This window comes from Phlebotomus argentipes, unplaced genomic scaffold (genome assembly GCF_947086385.1).
Source record: "Phlebotomus argentipes unplaced genomic scaffold, Phlebotomus argentipes genome assembly contig_5, whole genome shotgun sequence".
NCBI classification, from domain to species: domain Eukaryota; kingdom Metazoa; phylum Arthropoda; class Insecta; order Diptera; family Psychodidae; genus Phlebotomus; species Phlebotomus argentipes.
In genome coordinates this window covers 5,721,226-5,744,168 of record NW_026776165.1, presented here as the reverse complement: position 1 = coordinate 5,744,168, position 22,943 = coordinate 5,721,226, and the positions used below count along the sequence as shown (strand labels likewise).

The 22,943-nt window shown below is 41.1% G+C and overlaps 2 protein-coding genes across 2 annotated transcripts in view; one reads left to right on the top strand and one right to left on the bottom strand.

Annotated features, from left to right (window-relative positions):
* LOC132255874 (teneurin-m) overlaps positions 1 to 22,943 on the top strand; it is a 115,787-nt gene that overhangs the window by 42,869 nt on the left and 49,975 nt on the right. The window contains exon 4 of the mRNA XM_059752045.1: positions 4,227 to 4,242. Within this exon, the coding sequence (XP_059608028.1) occupies positions 4,227 to 4,242 (16 nt within the window). The remainder of the gene's footprint in view (positions 1 to 4,226; positions 4,243 to 22,943) is intronic.
* Positions 18,525 to 20,078, bottom strand: LOC132265773 (L-dopachrome tautomerase yellow-f2-like). Its single transcript, XM_059766547.1, has 2 exons — positions 19,913 to 20,078; positions 18,525 to 19,831 (listed from the first exon to the last, which is right to left on the bottom strand). The coding sequence occupies exons 1-2, from the start codon at positions 20,076 to 20,078 to the stop codon at positions 18,555 to 18,557; spliced, it is 1,443 nt and encodes a 480-aa protein (XP_059622530.1). The 3' UTR covers positions 18,525 to 18,554.

Here is a 22,943-nt window from a genome sequence, read left to right as displayed (position 1 = left end):
CCAATCAGCCAGAATCGTATTCTTACCCTTAAAATCAAGGGGGAGATAATATATTAAGAAGTGGAAGTGTTCAAAAGCTTACAATATTCCTTTCTTGTGTTTTTCTTTTACTATCAAAATATCCCTTATTTTTTGGACTTCTTTTGATTGTTTACGTGGAAACTATCAAAATAATCCTTTTCTATAAATTTTCTAAATAATTCACATTTTAGCACAAAAATTCTTATGCTCTAGTCGGAAAGATTGCATATTAATGGCAAAATAGAGTGCTATTCTGAGCTTTCAATGCCAAGAAACATTGTAAATTGTGTTAAGGTCAAACATAACCTCTAAAATATTGATTAAGACTTGGAAATTGTTTTTTTGGAAAACTTTTTGTGCGATTTTGACTCTGAATTAGCAATTTTGAGTTCATATGCAAATGATAAAAGATGATTTGCTGAATCTTTAGAGATCTATTATGAGGTTATGGTCGGAGTGTTAGCAAAAAAAGCAGTTTTAAGTGTATTTAAGTGGCCTAGAAATTAAACCGCTGGACGTGTTCGAGCGTGGTGTACATATTTAAGGCACTTTATCTCCCCTTTGCTTGAAATAACATTCTGGCACCTCTGAAAATCATGACTATGACAGTGTCATCGTCGTGAGTCCTCAGCATTTCCGTGATTTCCCGGGCTCGCCGTAAAAGGCCCGAGGAATGGCCCAGAAGTGCTGGAATTGTGATTTGCCAATGACAGGGACCATCTGCAGAGGGGCTGTCGAGAGGCAGTGAATCGGGACGACAGGAGCTGTTATCGGTCGCCAGCTGAGTCAATTTGTGAGCGTCTCTCACTCTTCGGCATTCATGACGAAACCCCTTTTTCTTCACCAAACAATTCCACAAGAGCGAAAGATTTCGTGAAGAAAAAGGCGAGTCTCAATGCGTGTCAATTTGCTCCCACTTTATCGCTCATCTCGACGCCCGGTGCTCTGCAATAATGTTTAGAAATGTGTGCCCTACACTTTGTCTTTTATGGATTTCAGCTACACCTCCGCACACCACCCCGCACTCCCCCCGCTCCACGTGCTGCGGGCGCTCTCTCGGGGTGGTGGCGAAATGAAAATGGGGGAGAATTTTCGGGGGCGAAGATGCGTGTTATGATTTTGATACATATATAGAGGGCGAATATTGGCGAGGAGGTGCTGGAAAAGATGCTCCTCCAGCACTTTAGCGCTCCAGAAAATTTATTGGAATTTTCGTTTTTTTTATTTTATGAATTCTTCCCTCGCAACATTCCATGGATTCCCTTCCACTTCACTTTCATTGCGCCGCGCTCCCAAAACAATTCGCTTGGTGGAAATCAATTGATTTTACTGCCGTGCATTTATGGCTTTAATCGGCGCTGCTCAGGAGATTTAATGTCGCCCACTTGAGATGATTTCATCGAGTTCTCACAGACTGCCAAGAAGGGATTTTGCCAGTGAAAGCTGTCAAGGAGAGCTTGACATATTTCAAGAGATTGAGGAGTAATTTCGTGTGTATTCAGATAATCAATTAAATACAAAAAAAAAACTTCATTTCACCCAAATCGGTTTAGATGAACTTTAACTATTTGCGGTATTTTCTTTGCACACTTTTTCAATATTATGCAAATTAGTCATTCATCTCAACTCCGGTAAAAGCATCACTTCTCTGCATTTATTCATGAAAAAGTGACACATTTGAATTTCCATTCATATCAATTTATTCATTCAACAAAAAAAGAGTCACTCAGAAACTTCATCTACATATATTTAGATTGTGTGCAATGTCACAGTTGAAATGCTTTATGAGAGTTGAAATATTTCGCGACTGTCACATTCAATCAAGTCGCTGGGAAAGGGTGGGAAAGCTGCGATGTTCACTTCTTCCTTCAGAAATTCACTAATTTCCCCTGACTTTCTGTGTTTATGAGCAGAGATACACCTTTGACGATGAAGAATCCTTGTCAATGTGAGTGGATGGATTTGTCAGGTGCGGTGTTTTCATGGGCACAAAGCGACATTCTTCAGTGTTTTGTGGTGGAGATTGACGATGCCAATCGTCCCTTGAGGAATCGAATGTGCCAGAAAAAGCCTCTGAGTAATTTATCTGATGCCTCCCCAGCTCTAGAAGGCGATTAATTCTAACGCCACGTGGGTGGTCCCAGAGCCGGAACCGAGAGCCACCCAAATTCGATGGGGAAATCTTAGGCTTTTCCTCCGCAAGTCTTCTACAAATAAACAATTCACAGCATTTTGGAATGATTTCGCTCGCTTTTGTCGTCCAAATGGGAGAAACTGACATATTTCACTCAAGAAGGTGGCATCGACTTCTCTCATCGCCCATCATTATGGCCTGAATGTAAAATTATCGCGGCGCGAGGCTCATCTGTACTCCTTCCGGGTGAGGCGCTGACAGATGCACACGAAGAGGGCATGAATTCCGACAATTATTGCCATCTCACATCAACGGGTGAATCGAAAACTGTGAAAAGTCGATTTTTCATACTTCATGCGTCTCTTTATCTGTTTTACTACTGAAAATAATTTTAAATTTGTATTTTGTCGGGCAAAGATAAGAAATATGACACGACGATGTCAGGGAAAACCCTGTTTTTGCATCGTTTTTTTTATGTAGAACACAAAAATAAAGTAATTTTATTATGAAAAATTGATTTTATACAATATGTATGGATAGATTGCACTCAAAGCCTATTAAAAATTGACTTCTGGACACAATATTGTCTGTTTATTTATTATTTTTGGCATATTTCTGTCAAAATTCAAATAAATATCAGTAAAACTAACTAAAACATTCACAAAGCAATTATTATTTAGTAATAATATACACATTATCAAACAATTAGCAAATGTGTGAATTAAAATTCGGAAAAATTCACAGCGAAAGTGCCGTTTATTCTCCAATTTATTCTCCTAAAAAATGACAATTATGACTTTTCATAGTTTTCGATTCACCCGTCGATATTCATTGTACAAATCTGCAATGGATTTCCTCCTCTGGGTGATGGAAGATGGGATGTTCAGAAGAGAAAAACATGAGTTAAATTTAGAAACGAATATATTGATTGATTTCTCTTCTTCTGCAACCCCCGAAACACTCTTCTTCCCACATTTTCACCCATATTTCCTCGCCCCCCCCCACGGAGTCCCCGAAAAAGGCGAAACCCTTGAGAGGAAAACAGACAGAATTCAGAGCAATTTATCCAATTTCCGAATCTCTTTTCACATTCTTCATATCCATGCCGAAGCTCTGGCAGTGAATTCGCCTGCAGATGGTGTGGGGGCGAAGGGTTCCGAATGAGGGTGTCAAGGGGGTGAAATTTGAGCGATGAATGTATGGGAATAAATTTGACTTTCCGCCCACATTCTCATCTGTATTACAATAATTTTTATTTTCCCACCAACACACTCACTCGCCAAGGGAAAATATTTTCATAATTCACCCCCCATTCGCACGGGAGAAAGGCAATTTGCCACCCCACAGGTGTGAATCGATTGAAAATAGAGACTCTGCCACTGGAATATTGTTACCCGCGTCTCTCTAGAGTTACTCCTTTTGAAATGTGTACTTAAGTGAGAGACGCTGAATGGAGCTTTCTCGCTCAAGACGAGGAGTGTGGCTTCTTAGAGGAGAGAAATCGATTTGGCTCATCTTGCTGTGCACTTTCAAAAGCCTCAAATGTGAGGAATGTGGAAATTTAAAAGGGTATGGAAGTGTACAAAAAAAAACAACAAAGCAATAAAATAGATTTTAAGCTGCAGTCAAATTGATATACAAAAGATCGGAAATATCCTTGGAAATATCCTAGGCTTGACACTCAACATCTTCAAATCCAACTTGATCTGTGTTCTCTTCCTCCAATGTATGTGTAGAATTATTCGACTTTTAATTAGCGTTACATCGAATGCTCCTTTTCTGCTCCTTACAAGATTGCTCTCTGTCTTAATATGAATTCCAAGTCCTTTAGCGCATTACACCCCCCTTAATTATATAGCATCTTTTTACAGGGCATCCCCATCACGCTGTCCTCATAGTTGGTTTGCTTTCTAGTTTGCAAGAATGTAGCAAAATAGCTGTCTGGCGTAATTTAATGAGACTCACCCGTGTCTTTTTTTCTTCTTTCTTGCGCCCGGCAGTCTTGCGGTCGCACTCTAGCACGTTGAAGATGAAATGGCCGTAAAAAGTGCGATAGCAACGTTCCATTTAGCTGTCTGATGAGAGAGGTATAACGAAAAATTTGTAGCAATAACCCCACCTCCCCACTTTGCCACCCTTTCGCCGCCCCCATTCTTTGCGCCATCAATGCTTGCGGGTGCTTTTTCACCCAATTGAAGGTATTTTTGTACATCAACCACTTTGGCATTTTCGCCGGTGCCTTCATTTTCCCCGCGCCGCTGGAGGGAAATTTATGGAAATTTATTGCCTGAAATCCAGCCATGATAATGTTGAATGAAGAGTGCTCTTTGCCGCTGTTGAGGAAAAGAACTCGCGCTAAGTGGGGCCTTGTGTCCATTAATCAATGGACAAATTGGGGGGCTGTGCGAGAGCACGGCCAAGTCTGCGAGGCTCTGGTTTATTTGATGGCTGAGCAAATATTTGCCATGCTTGGCATTCATATGAAGAAATTCACGCGCAATAGAAAAAAAAGCTGTGAAAAATCGACACTATATAGATTTTTGGCAAAATAAACCCCTTTTCAGTCTTTGTTGCCGAGGCCATGAAAAAAAGGAACTCTGCACAAAAGCCACGAAAACCTCAAGAGGAATTGTCAGTATTGATTTTCCCCTTTCAGCCGCTACCATCGGAAAAGTCTCTGGAGGAAGCTTCGCCAAGCCACTGAAGAAATTCAATATAATGCTGAAGAGGAATATGGCAGCTAACCATAATTAAATACTTACAAAGTCGAAAGCACATCGTCATTCCAATTCGATAAAATCCCACTCACATGTTAAGCCCATATTCTGGTTAAATAAGACTTTAATTATCAAATCCTTAAGCAGGGATTACGTGTAAATCCTCCTTTAGGAAATAATACCACTTCTTTTCATCAACGACGATGGAGGGGATTCGCAATTTACTCAACTGCACAGCACACTTTCAGGCTTTTCCCAGGCAGCATTTTTCCACACGACTCTCCCAAGTCGTGAGGAGGTGGAAAAGGGGTGATTAGGCTTGGGGAAATTTCAGAGAAAGCAAGGAAAAGATTGTGGAAATTTTAGCGAATATTTCAAGTCAAATATTTCAAATCATGTGAAGAAGAACCTCAAGTATTGGGCGTTTCTTGAAATTCTTCAGCATCTTGATAATTTCAAGTGATTCTCTGGCACTTCTTCACCCTCTCTGCGGTGCTCATGTTGATCCAAAGGACTCAGGATGTGTCTAGTGAGTCGTACAAATCGCGGTCTCTCCCTCATGAGTTCGGTCTTTGGAAATGAGATCAATTTTTGTGTGACTCCCTCGCGTACAACATATGGCGAGTGAATCATCTTCATTGGCTGCCAAGCTCACCCATTAATACGTGTTGATCCCGAGGGAGGAGTATTAAGTTTGGTGTCTCTCCAGCTTCATCATGGAAATAAATGTCCAATTTCTCACCCACGCAATTTCACTCTCATGACATCGTGTATTAGATGGCAAGAGAAGAAGGGAGTTAGGGAAAATCCCCCAGGGTGGAATGATGAAAGCGATTCCATTTTTCTCAGCGTCTCGCTGGACTCTCAATTTCTCGTTACAGTAATTTAATTCCACCTACGAGCAATGTTTTAATCTTTAACCCTTATATAACGAGACAAGACTCCAGGGATTGTCTCTCTGGCTATGCGATGACTTCTTTCTCCAGCGATATGACGACTCATTGCCATTGCCAGACATGCAGATTGCCGAAGGGGTGGGACGACACCCCTACCTTCTCAATGAACTGTGCGCGCAGTGTGTATTCAGGGATTACGTCCACGGAGGGGTTGCAATTTATCCCACACATACACTTTTCAATGAGACTCCTCGACGGTTTGTTTGGCTAAGCAGGTCCCTGGCAAACACTCGAAAAAGTATAACAATGAAGAGTTGGATAAATATCAATTGAAATCTCCGTCGGTCGCTGACTAAGAGCTGACCTAGAAGGTTCTTTGTGTGTTTGTGAAAATGGTTTTGCTGACAATCACACAATATTGAATACATCATCAACCCTTTAGCATCATGATAGACAAAAATTTATCAAGTGAATATCGTTGATGTTTCGTTGAAAACTTCATAGATTTCTAGTTTCTCAATAATTCAAAATTTCTATAAATTTATAGACATTCTTTGGGCTTCAAGTGCGTGTTTTTATGGTTTACACACAATCAAGAAATTCTCATTTTCTCAGCTTCCGCTAAACCGCAATGATTTTACCACTCAAATTGTTGAATGCTTGAAAATTTCTCGCACTAATCGTTAAAATCGCCTCTGTGTGCACATGAAGTTATGATATGAGGAAAGCGCATGTCTCTGGTCATAAATCACAAATGAATTATCAGCAATTGTCTTCACAAGAGTCACGATTGCTCATCGCTATTTAATGCTGCAAATCCATCAATAATTTACGAGCCATCTCAGAGGCAATATGCCACTTTACAGCGCACAATGAGGCTCTGCCCTTTTAATGATGCTCCTAATTATTGCTTTCAGCCACCAATCCTTGTCCGTGGACGTGTCCAGCGACGCTGCAATTGACATTAATGACGGGAAATTTCAGCATGAATCTCGGTGGTGCATTTGTAATCGCGCAAAATTCACAATTTGCCCAGTCATTTGGAAAGTTGATGTTTTTTGGGGACATTTTATTGCATTGTACGATAATGCGTGGGTGCACTTTTTTCGCGGGAAATTTTTTCCACCCAAAATTGATGTATTTTGGGGCTATTTTTCTCTCACTGTAATCCTATTAAATGTTTTTTTTTCCCCTTGGCCATTTTCATGCCTCAGCGTTTGGCAGGTTAAATTACTGACAAAAAATAAAACAAAAAAACATTATTCCGCGTATGGAGTGAGATTTCCATAGCGAGGAAAATTCATTGGACAAAAGGGACAAAAGCCCTAAAGTATTGATGGAGTGAGGAATTATTTGTGAATGAGATTAAATGGGACTTAATCGATTCTTGTGAGATTTGCCACCCATCCAATTTCTCGTGTTATCCCTCGTTCCTGCTCGGGATTAGGTGTGATAGAATGTCAATAATTAATATTGATACATTGCGGGGCTTGTGTGCGGGAAATGATTTGAAAATCCCGCTCCGGCAGCGTGAAATCGATGGCTTGCCGGGCCTTATCAACTGACTCACTATGGCTCATTTAATGATCTGCGGCACGATACCCTCGCAAAAGCACCCCCAGTTCTCATTATGCCGATGTCCAGTTGCACCCTCGCCACTGAGGGTGCATAAATCTCCTCGTGGCAGCGTGAAAAAGAGTTGACGTGCGTCCAGAAACCCGGGAATCAAAGGGAAGATCTGGCTGTCGGACTAGATTAGATACAATTGAGTGTTACGCATTTATCAGGCTTTTTAATGCGTGCGCGAGGGGAGGAAAAAAACGGTCGGATGAGAATTTTATCCATTTTATCTGGCAAAATTTAAGATTCATGTCTACCCATGCCAATTTGAGCAACTTGCGACAAATTCAATTACTTGAGCTTTGATTTCCATTTGCTGCTGACGCCAGTTTTTGGTTCGTCAACATTCACCTCACGTTCATGGCAAAATGTTGTATCTTGGCCGAAATATCCTGGATGGATTTGTCGCAGGAGAAATGGTTTAATTAGTGGCAATTGATGTCTTGTGAGGGACTGTAGGAAGTTGTCTGTTGAAATTTCATTTGTTGCCACAGCAACGCCAAAGGCGGATGAATTGTTGGTGTGGAATTGTGTAAAGTCAATTTTCTAATTAACGTATTAAACAATTTCGTCCTCGTCTAATCTCCAGTGGTCCTGAGTGGTCCGGGAGGTGTGGAGTGAATTGGATAGAAAGGATTTCTTAAATACCATTTTGTCCTCCAGCACGAAGTTATTCCATCTGTGCCGATCGATGCTCCCAATAGCCCTGAAATGTTTCAACGTCATCGATTTCCCACGGGATAGAACCACACTCTTCCCGAATAATGTACGAAACTACCCAGTGTGAGAAGCGAGAACATTGCTCTCGGCCTGAGTTGAGACGAGCGCAGATTTGAGTTTCGATTTTGCCACTTATTCAGAGGCTCTATTTCGTTGATTTTGGACTGTTTCTGCTCACAATTTGCTTAAAGGAACTCAAATTATGTGCATTTACTAAATATTGTAAATTTAGAGCCACAATCAAGGCCAAAATCGAAAACTCTTACCGGTTTTAGCACGTTTAATGACATTTCTACATCTGGAAAGTTTATAACTTCTACAACTCAACTCTGAACCTCTGTTAAGCACGATTCTGACTGTGCCATGAATCTCCAAATCCACTTTATATTAAGGAGGGTGAAATGTATATAGCATAGTGTTTAGGTGATTATTATCCGTCCGCCCTTCTTGGTTTTCTTTGAGGTGAAATTTTGAGCATCTCTCTCCGAGCTGGGTCGTCTCTCAAGGGGCCCCGCAACTCTTCCATATCGCACACACCTTCTTCATCTCCCGCCGAGAAGTGGGTCAGAATAAAATTGTTTAAGACGAAAAGGGAGTCCGTGTCAAAGTTCACCCCTTATCGCAACATCCTCGAGATTAATCCTTTAATTATTTCTCACATAAGCAACTACAGCGAACACCTCGGCATGGAATTATCCAGGCAGAAGCAGAAATATGTAATCTCTTATCTCCCTTAAGTGCCACTGCAACTTTTATCTTGCGCATTATTTTTTTTCCACCCCACGCTTTTTCCTTTTCCCCCTTTCTTCTCCACCCGACCAACTCAACTTTCGCTCAAGTGGCGGGCGAATCTTTTGCATATAGTCAAAACTTTTTTTTCTTCATACTTTATGCTCCAAACGTTATCTGATATCGCGCGCACACAAAGTTTTCTCGTCAATTCCCAAGTGAAAGGGAGGGGGGAGGGCGCAACTTTATCTCGCTCAGAAACTATGATGAAAAATTTCCTGCGATTGTAGATGGAGATTTTAATTTAAGATGAAAATTCAGCTTCTGGCAGATAAATTTCTGATTACATTTGCACACTAATTCCAGCTCACAATTTTCCATGTCCAACGAATCTTGCCTATATATTTCTTTCCCTGCAAGAAATCGAACTCATCAATCGGCACAGAGAATTCCTGGCTTTTCCCAGACAAATCAAAATTCATTAATTTCTGAATCGCTATTTAGCGCTTGAGACGCTCTTGAGCGCCATTGTAAAATTCTCTATTGAATTGTTCTGCAGAACAATTGGAGAATGTCTCTCTCTCTCTCTCTTTCCCCCAAAAAATCCATAATTCATAATGGCACAATCCTCAAATTCTGCATAATTAAGAGTCCGTGAATCCCTCGTCTCTGTCTCACAATAGAAAACGCGCCTCAAGTGACAATGGCGCGGGGAAAAGAATAAGACAAGGCAGGAAATCTTGTGACAATCGCAAAGAAATCATTATCATATATATTGGGTAGTCGGAGAATTATGTATACTCGCTGCGAATATTAAAATGACAATTAAGTGTCCTTGCCTTTGTGATGGGCACTGTCGCGTGCTCTCTCGCCAAGGCGCCCAAAGGGGGTGCACAAGACCACCCCTGAGACGGGGTTCGTCCGCAATGGCCATTATCATCTGAATGCATAATCCGTGATGGATCAGTATACTGAGAACATAAAGAAATACGTTTTCAGCCGTGCTTTTGTGCCCATTGCGACACAAACAAGGGGTGTGGAACTCAAAAGATTTGGATAACTTTAAGATTCACTGCAAAGACGATGAGTGAAGTCAAGGTAATTGATATTGAGTCGACTTTCACAAACTACGTTGATTTGATTGCCTTCTCTTGCGCTTTTCACCAGCAAGATAAAGAAAACACTCAAGACATCCAGCTTAAAAATCCAATCAACTTGTTGACAGTGCCAAGACGTAATCATAATTGAAGTGAGAAACATGATTCTACAATTCTTATCCGCTGTGATTCTTGGAAAAGTACATTCAAATTAGTTCTTATGGGCGTTGAGAAAACTTCTCCCTTATCAACTGACATTATTCTCCATGGAGATTCTCGGAGTTGCTGACCCCTCAGCGAGCAGGAACAGCAGCGATTGAAACAATAAAGCTGCCATTATTGTTTATTTCTGTGCAAAGTATGAATGCATAATGAGCAGAGCACGTTTTCCAGCGCTGGGCGAAAGACTCCTCTTGCATCTTTTATTTCTTTTAAACCCATCAACTTCATTCTCCCTATTTATTCACCATCACCCTCAATGTTTTGCTTCCCAGTTTCTCCAAAGGGCACATCGCGTGGCCCACATTCGCTGTCCAACCCAGTTGGACATGTTGCAGAAGCACAAGTTGATTAAAATTCACCACTTTTACTCCACTGAATTGCGATTGGGTTCCTTTTTTTCCTCGACAAAGCAAGAAGAAGCTTGCCGTGGAAAAGCACACCTTTTGCCAACAGCAAGAAAGAGAGAGAGAGAGAAATGTGGAAATATATATTTTCACATCACACAGCAAATTGCGGCATTAAATTGCAATAAATCAAACGTTTATATTGGCAACAACCGCAATAAAAGTTGGAACTAATAAAATTAAAATGTAATGCTTAATAATAAAAAGGAGAGAGAGAGAGAGAGAGATGCTCAAGTGCTGGCAAAGAGAGCAAATTGATGTCGTGGAGTTGCACTTTGAGAGGATTCCAGACGGCAAAAAGGATGAGGAGAATATAAGTGAAATTTATGGCCCTGTTTCTGGCAGACCACTTTTAAATCCCAATATTAGGGTTAAGTCGTTACACCGAGAGTGAAATTGATTGATCAATTGGCGTATCTCGTGGCAAATTGAGCTGAACAAATTTTATGAAATCCATCGGAAAATCCCTGAACAGAGAGAAAAGCTCCGTTGCCGTCATGCAGTGTTTGTGAATTGATTTTTGATTGGCTTCCATACTGGGAAAATTATTGAATTTTGCGAATTCAATCAAGTTCATTCTGTGAGGAATTCTACAATATATTCTGTGCCAAATTGTATAAACGGAATTGTACAGCACAGATAAATTATTAGTGTATTTTTCAATTATATCAGCACAGGATATGCCATTACAGAAAAAACTGGAATGTGCCTTTATTAAAGGAATTACTTTAGGTACTAAAAAAACCAAAAATATATTTAAAATAAAGCAAATTCTTTATACATTTCAACAGTTTTTTTTTTTAAGTGAATAAGATTCAAATTTAATTACAAACATATTAATAAAAGATTATTCTTACTTTAATACTTAGATTTATGGACTCATGGAGAAATTTGATTCATATTTTATTCAGAGTAGAAATAAGATGTCTTTTCAACATTCTTAGACTAAAAACAAGAAATTCTCTTTATAATTTCAAAACTTTGTCCGGAACAAAAGGAATTTTCTAATGCTTTGACTGAAATTGTTACTGAAATCAAGGAATGAAATGTTTTTATGATTTCTATAGTTTGGAAAAGGTTGAATTTTTTTTTTAAATATATTTTCAAGTAACTTTCAGACTTCAATTCCAGCCTGATTTTTCTCTCAGTGTTCCATCTTGCCAGAGAAACACCCCATTTTCTGCCCACCGAGTCCGTGTCACTCACCTGAAGAGAGACAATAAAATTTTTATTTAATTGCCAACTCGTAGACAATTAAACAGATATATAGTGAAGCAGTTGCGGGCGGGTTTGGGGGGGGAAGAGAGTAGTAAAAATAGTGCCACCCACGACAAGTCCTTTTATGCCGTCCCAGGCGAACAGCTCCGGAGGATGCAGACATAAAACCATCAATCGACGTTGTCGTAAAATTTTATAGAGAAACATGGACTTGAATTGTTATTTGTCGAGTGTCTTGTCATATTTCACGGGGACGGACGAATATGCTGCGGATGGATGGAGTGAGAGAGTCTTTTATAAAAATACAAGTATCACTGTTGAGCGACTCAATGAAAGATAAATACCCAGTAAAATGAGGAGTTTTTGGCTGTAAATAACAGTATAACACGCTCTGTGGCTTCGCGATGTAATTTATTTATGGAATTTTTGCCCTTTTCCCTTATGCTCGAGATAAATTATTGGGTGCGTGGCTAAAGACATCCACTTTTTGCCGTCCAATATCACCATTCTTCACTGTCTATTTCTGTTTTGGGACGCCCGGGATGACTCTTATGGGAGGTGAAGACATATTTAAATTGGTAAACCCATTAGCTAAAGACTTTAGATGCTTGCAACTCACAGGCCAAGATAAATGACGTATTTTTAACTCTATCGCAAACTGATTTAACACCCACTATTCACTGATGGAATCTCACAACAAATATCCGGGCACACACCAATTTGCTGTGCAGTGTCAGGGGGGTTTTAAAATGGTATAAATTGAAATTGGGAATCCTTCTGATGGCACTCAAACTCACTGCAATCATCCTGGGATAGTTAAAAACTTCAATTTGCAACTCAATAAACATTCTTGAGTGCAGAGAATTTTACTTGATATTTTAATGCCTCTGTGATTTATCTAATACTTTCAATCATATCAGTCGGAGGTGTTATGCACATCCACAGCTCTCGTGAGTCTTTTATGGCCCAGTGTGCCATCGAGTTTACAGCCAATGTCTTCATAACCCATGCCATTTGCAAAGTGGAATGCAAAAGGCACGAGGAATCACCGCGGGAGATCTCTTCTGTTATGGTCTGCTGTGCTTGGGAATATGCCAATAAGATCCCCGGCAAGTACACTCGCGCGTAGTGCGATTAGGGACAATTAAGAGGGTATCAAGGGGTAGATAATAAGGTTAAAATCTGTACACCACTTTCACAATTTCTGTGCAGAATCACAGACACTTCGGCAACTGCAGCAGCGTTTTAAATATGTGCTTTCCTGAACTTCATAGGTTTTTTAAACCACCTAAATTATCATAACCTCAAATTTGGGGATCTTTGGCTTAAAAGGACGCGATTTTTTTTAATAAGTTGAAATTTTCTATTTTAGAGTATAGAGAATCAATCAAAGAGCTATTAAAATAGACCTTTTTGTATCCCGAAATAATATTTTGGAGGTTATGATCAGTCTTTGCATAATTAACACAGTTTAACATTAAGAAGCTTGTGATCTTCTACAGATTTCATCATTATTGTGCCAGTAAATGTTAATTATACCAGCTTAGGCGCAAAAATGAGTGATTTTTGAGGTTATTTAGTGGCAAAGTTTGTCTTAAATTCAAAACATAACCTAGAAAGGTGCAAAAAACAATTCTTTTTCTCCAAATACTGCATTTGTTCCTTTTGAAAGTGAGCAACACAATGAAGTTACTGCAACACTTCCAAAATGCTTCTACTGAATTGTACACCACTCCTGACCACAATACCCTTGAAGGGTGCAAATTTTCAGGAGAAAAATGAAACCGCACTTTAAAAAATTTCACCCCTCAGGGCGAAATCCAGTTGACATTCAGCACAGAATATCATGCGAAAAGCGGGTGAATGTGTCGAAAATGCACATGAGATATGGATGACACAATGGAAATTAACGAATCAGCAAAATTCACATAACTTTCGCCATTCATTCCCCAAACTGGCTGACTTCACGACAAAGGGCGCCACCGCCCTCAGCCAAATGATGGGTGATTGTTGTTGCTGAGGCTCCTTCCGCCCTCGCCCGCTTCCGGTCTCTCAGCATTTCAATTGTGCAACTCTTAACCCATTCACTGCGGGCATGCTCTGCATCTCAAATATTCATCCCATTTCAATTTGCAATTTATATCATTATGCCATTTTCACCACCATTCGTGTGACTCGGCAGATTTGTCATGGAAATTTGCGGGGTGGCTTCGGGATTTTCAACCCCTGGCGTGGGAAATTCACGAAATCAGGTAATTTTTTTTATTTTAGTCGACAAACAACTAATGTTAAGTGACTTCTGTTAAATAAAATAAAATATTAAAGAATTTCATACTGTGAGGGTAATTTTCACCCCCTAAATGAATGCTTTTTTCGTCAATAGTTTGAGTGTCAATTTAAATTAAATTAGACACAATTGAGAGATAATTTTATGCTCTCTAAGCTGCTCATATCGTCCGATAATCGGTTTTGAAACTACACAAATCATTAAATAAAGCACAATGTCCAATACGATAATCATGATTAACCCTGTGACAATTTAATGACACAATATTTTGCAACGATAAATTGTGGACGTCGTGGCAAATTTGCATTTTGATTGAGCGATTTATCTTCCAAACAGTCAAAGGCAAAAAGTCAAAAGCGCCAAAATTTCCAAAGTCATGGCGCGAGCAGAGGAGTTTCGTGATAAAAGACTAACCACATTGTCGTGGGATTCCTTTGCCACTTTCCTCGTCGTAAAAGTCTCAAATGGTACAAAGCCACCCATTCGCTGAGCTTTTACGAGGGAGCATCGCAGGCGGAAGCACAGCAAAGAAAAAAAGGAGTCTGAAGAAAGGCAGCTTTGAGACAAAGAGGGAGGAAATCATCATTGTCATCGTCGCTTTTACGCGCGCACAAATATAAAAATTATTGTGGCTACAAATTTTCTCTTCATTTCACCGACAATTTCAGCAACTTTTCCGGCATCGTGTCAACTGTCAAACTCCTTGACACTTGTCGTTAGAAATCACATTGATGGAGTCCTTAGAATGTACCACAATTGTGAGGATTTGTCCGGTTGACTGAGCATCCATTAGAGTCTCAATTTAATTGAGATTATCTCCCATTGTCAGGCTCACTCGTCATTAGCACATTATCATCGATACTGTGGAAGCTCTGCTGACGACGTCATATCGATTGCCGCCATCCATTCAAATTTCCCCACTGCAATTATCCTTTTTATTGTTATGCAAAAAGAGTTGAAACTTCTCTGCCGAGCGAATTCATGCCCGAATCTCTATGGCATTCGCAAGTGAATTGAATTAAATTCTAGCGCTAATTGAAATCTGAGTAAATTTGTTTAATTAGCATACACGGGTTTTTCCGCCCACGGCCACAAAAACTTTCCCCCCCCACAATTTTCTTTTCCGCCTTTCTCACTGCATTATGCAGACATCGCCTTTTTTCTCCTCCTGTCCATCTCAGAGCATATTCAAATCATAATTCGGGGGAGTTTTCTCGCAGAGATTTTTGCATCAATTATTATCAAAGGAACAACCTCAACTCTATGACAGATGAATCAATGGGAAATTGCAGTGAAATTCCTCATATAAAAGCCACAGCATTAAATTCTTTCATGGAAAATTGCGTGTTAAGCGGTTTAAATTCTCACCACCTGCCCAACCTCTGCTTCCACCAGTTAAATAGGATTTCATTGGGAATCGACATCCTGCAATTATCCTTTTGTGTGTTTTCCAACGCACTGACCTGATTAACGCCTCACCAATTTATTTCAATTTAATCACAAGAGCCGAGCTTAAAGCGCCTCACGAATAAAAGGTTGATGAAATTATAATAGCACAAAAACTACAGTGACTGCAAATCAAATAGAGCCACCCGAAACTCTGAGCTAAAGGTGTGAATTTTTCCACCAATCTTCCCTTATTATTGAGTAATTATCATGCAAAGTTTGAGGACATTCGGCCTAATCCTTAATCCTTTTTTGGGATCAAAACAAAGCCAAAGCAGCAATCAGTCAGTTAACATTTCAAATCTTCTCACTTAAGTATCCTTTGGGTTCTTAATGAGGTTTAAATGTATCTGGGGTGTCTTCAGGATAATTATCCTGTTGATTATCATTTCTTATCTGGACTTTGAAGGTGTTCGATATCATAAAACTTTATTCGACAAATCTTTCATAAGAATCTATCATAAGATTCATTAGGAATTGTTCACTAAACAAATTTCACGAGTTTGAAGTCTGAGCAGCAATTCCTGAGAACATCCCACGTTAACGAGCGGTGTTGCATTGATCCTTTCTTCCTCAGACGCTCGCATTGATTCGATTTTCCTTTCTCTTGCGCCGCCAAGAATGCATCGATTCTGGGTGGCGGCGCAGGACTTCCTGGGCGCTTCCCTTGAAATGCTCCCAAAGTGTGCCGTCGTTGGTCTCCTGCCGGCAAGAATTGTTAGGGCAAATGAGGGTGATTTATGGGCATCTCTTGGAGTCCGGGAACGATCTTCTCTCTCTCTGTGGCGAAGAAAACACACTCATAAATCGAGGGGAAATGTTTGTTTATTCCATTCTTGAGCCCTGGAGGTGCAAAAGAGCGACCATGGAGAGATTTGTAGGCTAACAATGAGGCATAATGACCTCCACGAGACACTTCTTGAGGAGTGCTAAAGACACCCCATGAGCGACGTATTTACGAGCCCAATTTTCACGCCTGTTGCCTCGTGTGCATTCCGCGAAGTCACCTGCAAAGGACGCGCCGTGTGTCCTTCGGAATTCAGGCGCATTGTCGAGTCAAATTCAATTGAATTATATTAATAATATGATAGGTGATTTTTTCCTCTCATCACCACGTGAATTTTTTTTCGCGGATGCTTTTCACATTCACAATTCAATTGAAGCCGCTCATTGAATGGAAATATTTGATAATATTGACACACAATTGATGATTATTTGCCAACGACTCATTGTATGACGAGACTTTGTTAGGAAATCGTATCGGATATATATAATTTCAAGTGCAAATCATTTAAAGAATGCTAAAAAAAAATTCTCCTGAAGCTCTGACGCACAGTATCAGTTTTTATTGATAATTTATTGACCCACATTAATAAAAAGCAATTTTGTGCGGGTGGAGCGCGCGATTTTTTTGCAGCCCCTACGCGAGAGAGTCAATATTTTGGGAAAAGCTCTGGCTGAAATAAATTCATAATATGATTTTTTGTCATTGCTGCTGCCGCATAAAAAGGGAGCTCCATCTGTTTTACTATGCAAAATCTCTCGAATTAATAGTCAATAAATTTTTGGCACTCAAAATATTCTCCCGACCATGTGAAGTTTGGGGCGCCCCAATCAATGGATGGAGGACTATGAGAGACACTTTATGCTACATGTCCGGAGCGCATAAATGCGCCTATTTGCGCCGATGGAAAATGCTTAATGCAGAATCATTTACATTGGAGCGCATAAATAAATATTAATGGAGACAGAGAGAGAGACAGTTTATTCTGAGCGACACAATAACTCGTCTCAGCTGAATTGGATGGGGGATTAGAGGGGGCCAAAATGGTCGGTGTGGAGTGTCAATAAAATTTATTATTGTGGATCACACCTTGAACTCAGCGTCTTGCCATTTTTTACCCGCCAAGCGAACGTGCGCCACAGCTGAATTCCACGGTTCGGATGACACGAGGAGAGTCATTAGAAAGAGCACCATCATCGTCTTGATCCAATCATCTCCCATTTCAGCTGTAATCCTCTTTGGCCCATTGATTCATTTATTGGATCATAAAGCACGAGAACAAGACCACATCCACACGGTAAAATATTACACTTCAGCCTCATTTGGCCATTCATATGCAGACAAGGGCTCGTGGCGCGGCTCTTGGAGATCATTAGACGCCCGTGTGCTCTCCAAATGGGAATTCCCAGCACTTCATATTGTATTCTCTCTCAATGCCACATTTCACCTTTCATTTGGGCATTATAATGCATAAAGAATGGAGATCAACAGCTCGAGGGATCACAGCTTATTTGACGAAAGTAATTGCAAATTTCCCAATCAATTTGTCAATTATTTTATCATTTTATCAATGATGTACTTTTCTTTAAAGCCAATTGTGACGCTCTTCTTGAGTTTTCCGCTTGAAATTCACTGTGTGCCTTTGAAACCTCAGATTAAACCTACACTCTCTTCCTTGGGGCCTTTGCTGTGTGTCTTGTACAAATAACTCTGCGGTCTCCCGAGCTGAGAAGGTTCAAACGACACGTAAACCCCACTTGAGCCAATGAGTCAGTGACAGTGACGTGCCTATGAAACCTCTCTCTCTCTCTCTCTCTGGCAGATCTTAAGGCTGCACTTTGCAAGCAAACCAGAAGCACGCAGTGCATCGCATTTCGCCTTGCGTGGCCAAAAATCCTCATTGATTTCCCAACCTAAAATGCCATCCAATCAATCAGACTTCCTTTTCTCTCGTGTGACGAAGGAAAATCAAGGCCCGGCAGATTAAGAGAGCTTAATTCCGTCACAACACGGATGAAAAAGTCACGAAAAAGCTCCGACGAAGGGGCAAAAGTATAGTGATTCGCAGGATTGCGTGTGATTATTTTTCTCCTCTGCCCAGCCTTTCGCATGGAAAAACAGTCTGAGAAAGATGCCCAAAAGGAGCATTAAGTGAATATTCAGCACACAATTTGCCGGAATAAGGAATTGATCGACTGAGATTTATGTCAAAGTAAATGGGTTTTTTTTGCATTGATTTATTTCCATCTTAAAATCACTCTACAACTCGTCAAAATACTCCCAAGCAATTTCATCTGGAAGTTGTCCGAAAGTGTCACAAACAGTTCCTTGAATAGCGTCCAAAACTCTGAATTTCCTTATTCGGGAGTTAACCTGAGTCAGATCTAGAGGTTCAGTGCTGCCCAGAAGCTGGTGAATGTGACAAGAGTGCATCCAAAGGTATCCTTCGCTGTCCACATAAACTTCCGAAAAGACCTCTTGAGGATCCGTTTGCAGAATCACTCCCAAATTGTTGGGATTGAATGGTTTCCCGACGTTCCAACACGTCACCTGACCTGAAGCCATATGAGCAAAGAACATAACTCCGCAATTCTTGTCGAAGAATTGCCTATGAATGGATCCCTTGCAGCCTTCATAACCTACAATCCTGAACTCAGCGCCATAAGTGTGAGTCATTCGACGGTTCTTCAGAACTTTAGTGGTCGTCGCGTATTCCGCTGTACTCGCTCCGGGCGCATAATAGGCAATCTTATTGCCTTTCTTATCCGGCCAGCCGACTTCCACATTCATTGTGCCATAGTTGAGTTGGTAATTGTCCAGAACTTGCGATTCACTGGGCACAGGAACGAAGGAGGAGTGATTGGCGAACATCCAGAAGTCATTCTTTGCATAGTCAAGTACGACGATTGAATTGTCAAAGATGTTGTTCATGTAGACAAACAAATCATCACAAGTACCCTTATATTGGTAATCTGCTGTTGGATAATCGAAGCCTAGCGAATTTTTCCACACACTTTCCGGCAATTCGACCCTCTTTATCAGTTGAACATTTCCCGAAGAACAAACATACCGCGAGAGATCGTAGACCAATAAGGCAGGTCTTTGGACAAAGTACGTCGTGTCGTCTGTGTTTCTCATGATTCCTGTGTCTAGAATGAACAATCTGTCGCACTCATTATCCACGATTGGATGATAAACCGATATGATGCGGTAATTCGATTGACTGTACGATCCAAGAGGTCTCTTATGTCTAAACTCATCTACTGGCTCTTCAGGCGGTTCCTTAACACTGCGAGCTCCTTGACTGAAGTCCTCGGGATGAAGTGTATTGGTTTTGTAGTCAGGAAAAGCCCAAAGCACAGGACTGCTGCCTGGCGCGTAATCATCTGCACAGAAAGCGTTCAAAGTCGATGGAACTCCTTCTCTCAGCCGTGATATGGCAACAAACATGGTCCTGCTCTTGGCATGATATGCAGAACCCAGGACATCATTATTCTCCGGTAGGAAGTAAGGAAATGGTCCGATATAGGCATCCGCTGGGAGAGTAAAACATAAACAAGTCCATGTATTTCATGCAGAGTTAAAGAAAATAGCAGCAAAACTGTGATGAAACTCACTTGATAAAGGGAGATTTGCAAATTGAACTTCTTTCCACTGATACTCATCGACAATTGACTGACATTGAACACTCCAAAGGGTCAAGATGACCCACGAAACACAAAAGAGCAGCATTTCGTTTGAGATTTCATCCAGAACTGAGCTTCTTCGTCTGCGGAACTGCATTTTTATAGAAGAAAATCTACTAATGAGTTTAGGTTGTCGACCTAATGGCTCGTGATCATAATGCACTCTGAATATACAGAAGCGAACTTCAAATCATAAACAGAAGAAAATTTTAATTTGTTGCGTCTTTAATACAAAATGAAGAGAAAAGCAACGTGACTAACTCAATTTCAACGACTGTATTTATGAGGGATTATATTGTGGAAAGACAGGAAAAGTCGTGCGTCGTGTGTCAGAATCTCTTAGCATTGGTGAGCGTCTTCAGGTGTGCCTCGTCATCTTATCGATTCTTGCTAGAGACGATTGAATGGCTCGACTTGTGGCAATAACTTGTGATCAGCTGATAAAAAAAATCTTGATTTATTAGAATTTGTGCATTCAGTTCTTAATCTGTTTACACGTTGATTGTTGTTTTATTCATCAAATTTCACTCTACAACTCCTCAAAATACTCCCAAGCGATTTCATCGGGAAGTTGTCCGAAAGTGTCACAAACAGTTCCTTGAATAGCGTCCAAAACTCTGACTTTCCTTATTCGGGAATTGACTGTTTTAAGGTCCAAAGGTTCAGTGCTGCCCAGAAGTTGATAAATGTGGCAAGAGTGCATCCAAAGGTATCCTTCGCTGTCCACGTAAACATCGCCAAACACTTCGAAAGGATCTGGTTGGAAAATCAATCCAATATTGTTGGGATTCATGGGTTTCCCAACATTCCAACAAGTCACTTGGCCCGAAGCCATGTTGGCGAAGAACATAACTCCGCACTTCTTGTCGAAGAATTGCCTATGAATGGTCGCCTGACAACCGCGATAGCCTATAATCCTGAATTCTGCGCCGTAAGAATAAGGAGCCTTCTTCTTGTTCCTCAAAGTCTTCGTGGTTGTTGCGTATTCACCAGTACTGGCTCCGGGACTGAAGTAAGCAATCTTGTTGCCTTTCTTATCCGGCCAGCCGACTTCAACGTTCATCACACCGTAATTCAGTTGGTATTTATCCAGAATGTAGGATTCACTGGGCACAGGAACGAAGGATGAGTGATTTGAGAACATCCAGAAGTCATTCTTCACATAATCATAGGCAACGATTGAGTTATCGAAGATGTTATCAAAGTAGAGCATCAAATCGTCACAACCGCCCTTGTTTTGGTAATCAAGGGCCACATAATCGAATCCCAGAGGATCTTTCCACACACTCTCAGGCAATTCAATTCTCCTGAGTAGTGGAAAGTTCCTCGTCGAGCATCCATTGCGGGGCAATTCATAGACCAATAAAGCGGGCTTTTGCACCCAATATCTGACATCGTCGTTGGTTCTGATGGTTCCTGTGTCTATAAGAAACAATCTGTCGCACACATCATCGACGATTGGATGATAAACCGAGATGATGCGGTAATTAGGCGGACTGAAGGATCCGAAGGATCCGTAAGGCTTGTTATGTCTAAATGTGTCATCTTCGCTTGAGTCAGAATCCTTTGAAACATCCCTGCGATCTCTGTAGCTGTAATCCTCGGGTTGAAGGGTGTTGACTTGGAAGTTGGGAAAGCCCCAAATCGAAGGACTACTTCCCGGCGCGTAGTCGTCAGGACAGAAGGCATTGATGGTCGACGGAACTCCTTCTCGAAGTCGTCCTATCGTGACAAACATCGTTCCACTGTTGGCATGATATCCAGAACCCAGAACATCGTTGTTCTCGGGAATGAAGTAGGGAAATGGTCCGATGAACGCGTCCTCTGAATGTACAAGAGTTCAGTGATTAGTCAACAAACTGTGTAAATGCTAAAAGTGACTTACTTTTCACGGGGAGAGTTTCAAATTTAACCGACTTCCAGTAGTACATGTCGATAATTGAATTGTATGAACCACACTGAACACTGGCGGAGGTCAAGAAGACCCCCAAGACGCTAAAGAGCAGCATTTTGGCTGAGATTCTCCGGCAAAACTGAGCATCTTCAGCCCATGAGCGATATATTTGTACCCGAAAATTCAGTGAAGAGGCAAAGACTGGTTTTTTTCACCAGTGCAATGATCGCGAAATGATCCACAAGAATGTCAGAATGCCAAAATATATTCATAGAGGTGAAATTAGGTCTGGTCCGCGGCACTCCCTGGACTAATTCCATTGACCGCCAACACCCAGAGAGCCTCGGATATAATTGCATTCGGCCTACGCACTCCACAGCAGCCCCCAAGAGTCCCTCGCAAAAACAAACACAATCAATTCCAGCCAGCATCGGAATATGTGTCCCACCAAATGGATTTGCCAGCGCGCCCAAGAGAGCTGTGCACATGATACATGTGAAATATGCAAATCAATACAACGAAGGCCCTGCCGATGAACACGAAAATCACTTTCGTGCCTCGTATGAATTAACATTGCTGGCCACGCGGGGTGGAATTTTGCACAATCACCACAATGGCCATTCTAAATCACTTCTTGCCCGAGCATTTGTCACCCATGCATCATTACATATCTGCACATTGCACATCACTAATGCCCACTTCTTCTCTCCCTGTCTTTCCAGGTGAGGAGCGTCAATTGTGGCTGAGTCGCGAAGATTCTGCATATGTAGGTTACTCACACTTCCCCATGAACTTTCTCATGAAACCCATCATCAGCCCACGCGTCTCGTGGGCCAACATAAATCATGTGGCATCTCTCACTCCCCTCCAGTGTGTCCTCAGTGGGAAATTTCCGCGACTCGCGGAGGAGGCTTTCCCGCTACTCGCGAATCGCGCGCGCTTGCAAAACATGCAGTCGCATGAATAGAGAAGCCCAGCTCACCATAATCCATATCTGGATGTTACCATCTTGTGTGCTTGTCGTTTTATAAATATGTAATGCGCGCGGCCGGGGAGCGGGAACCATGT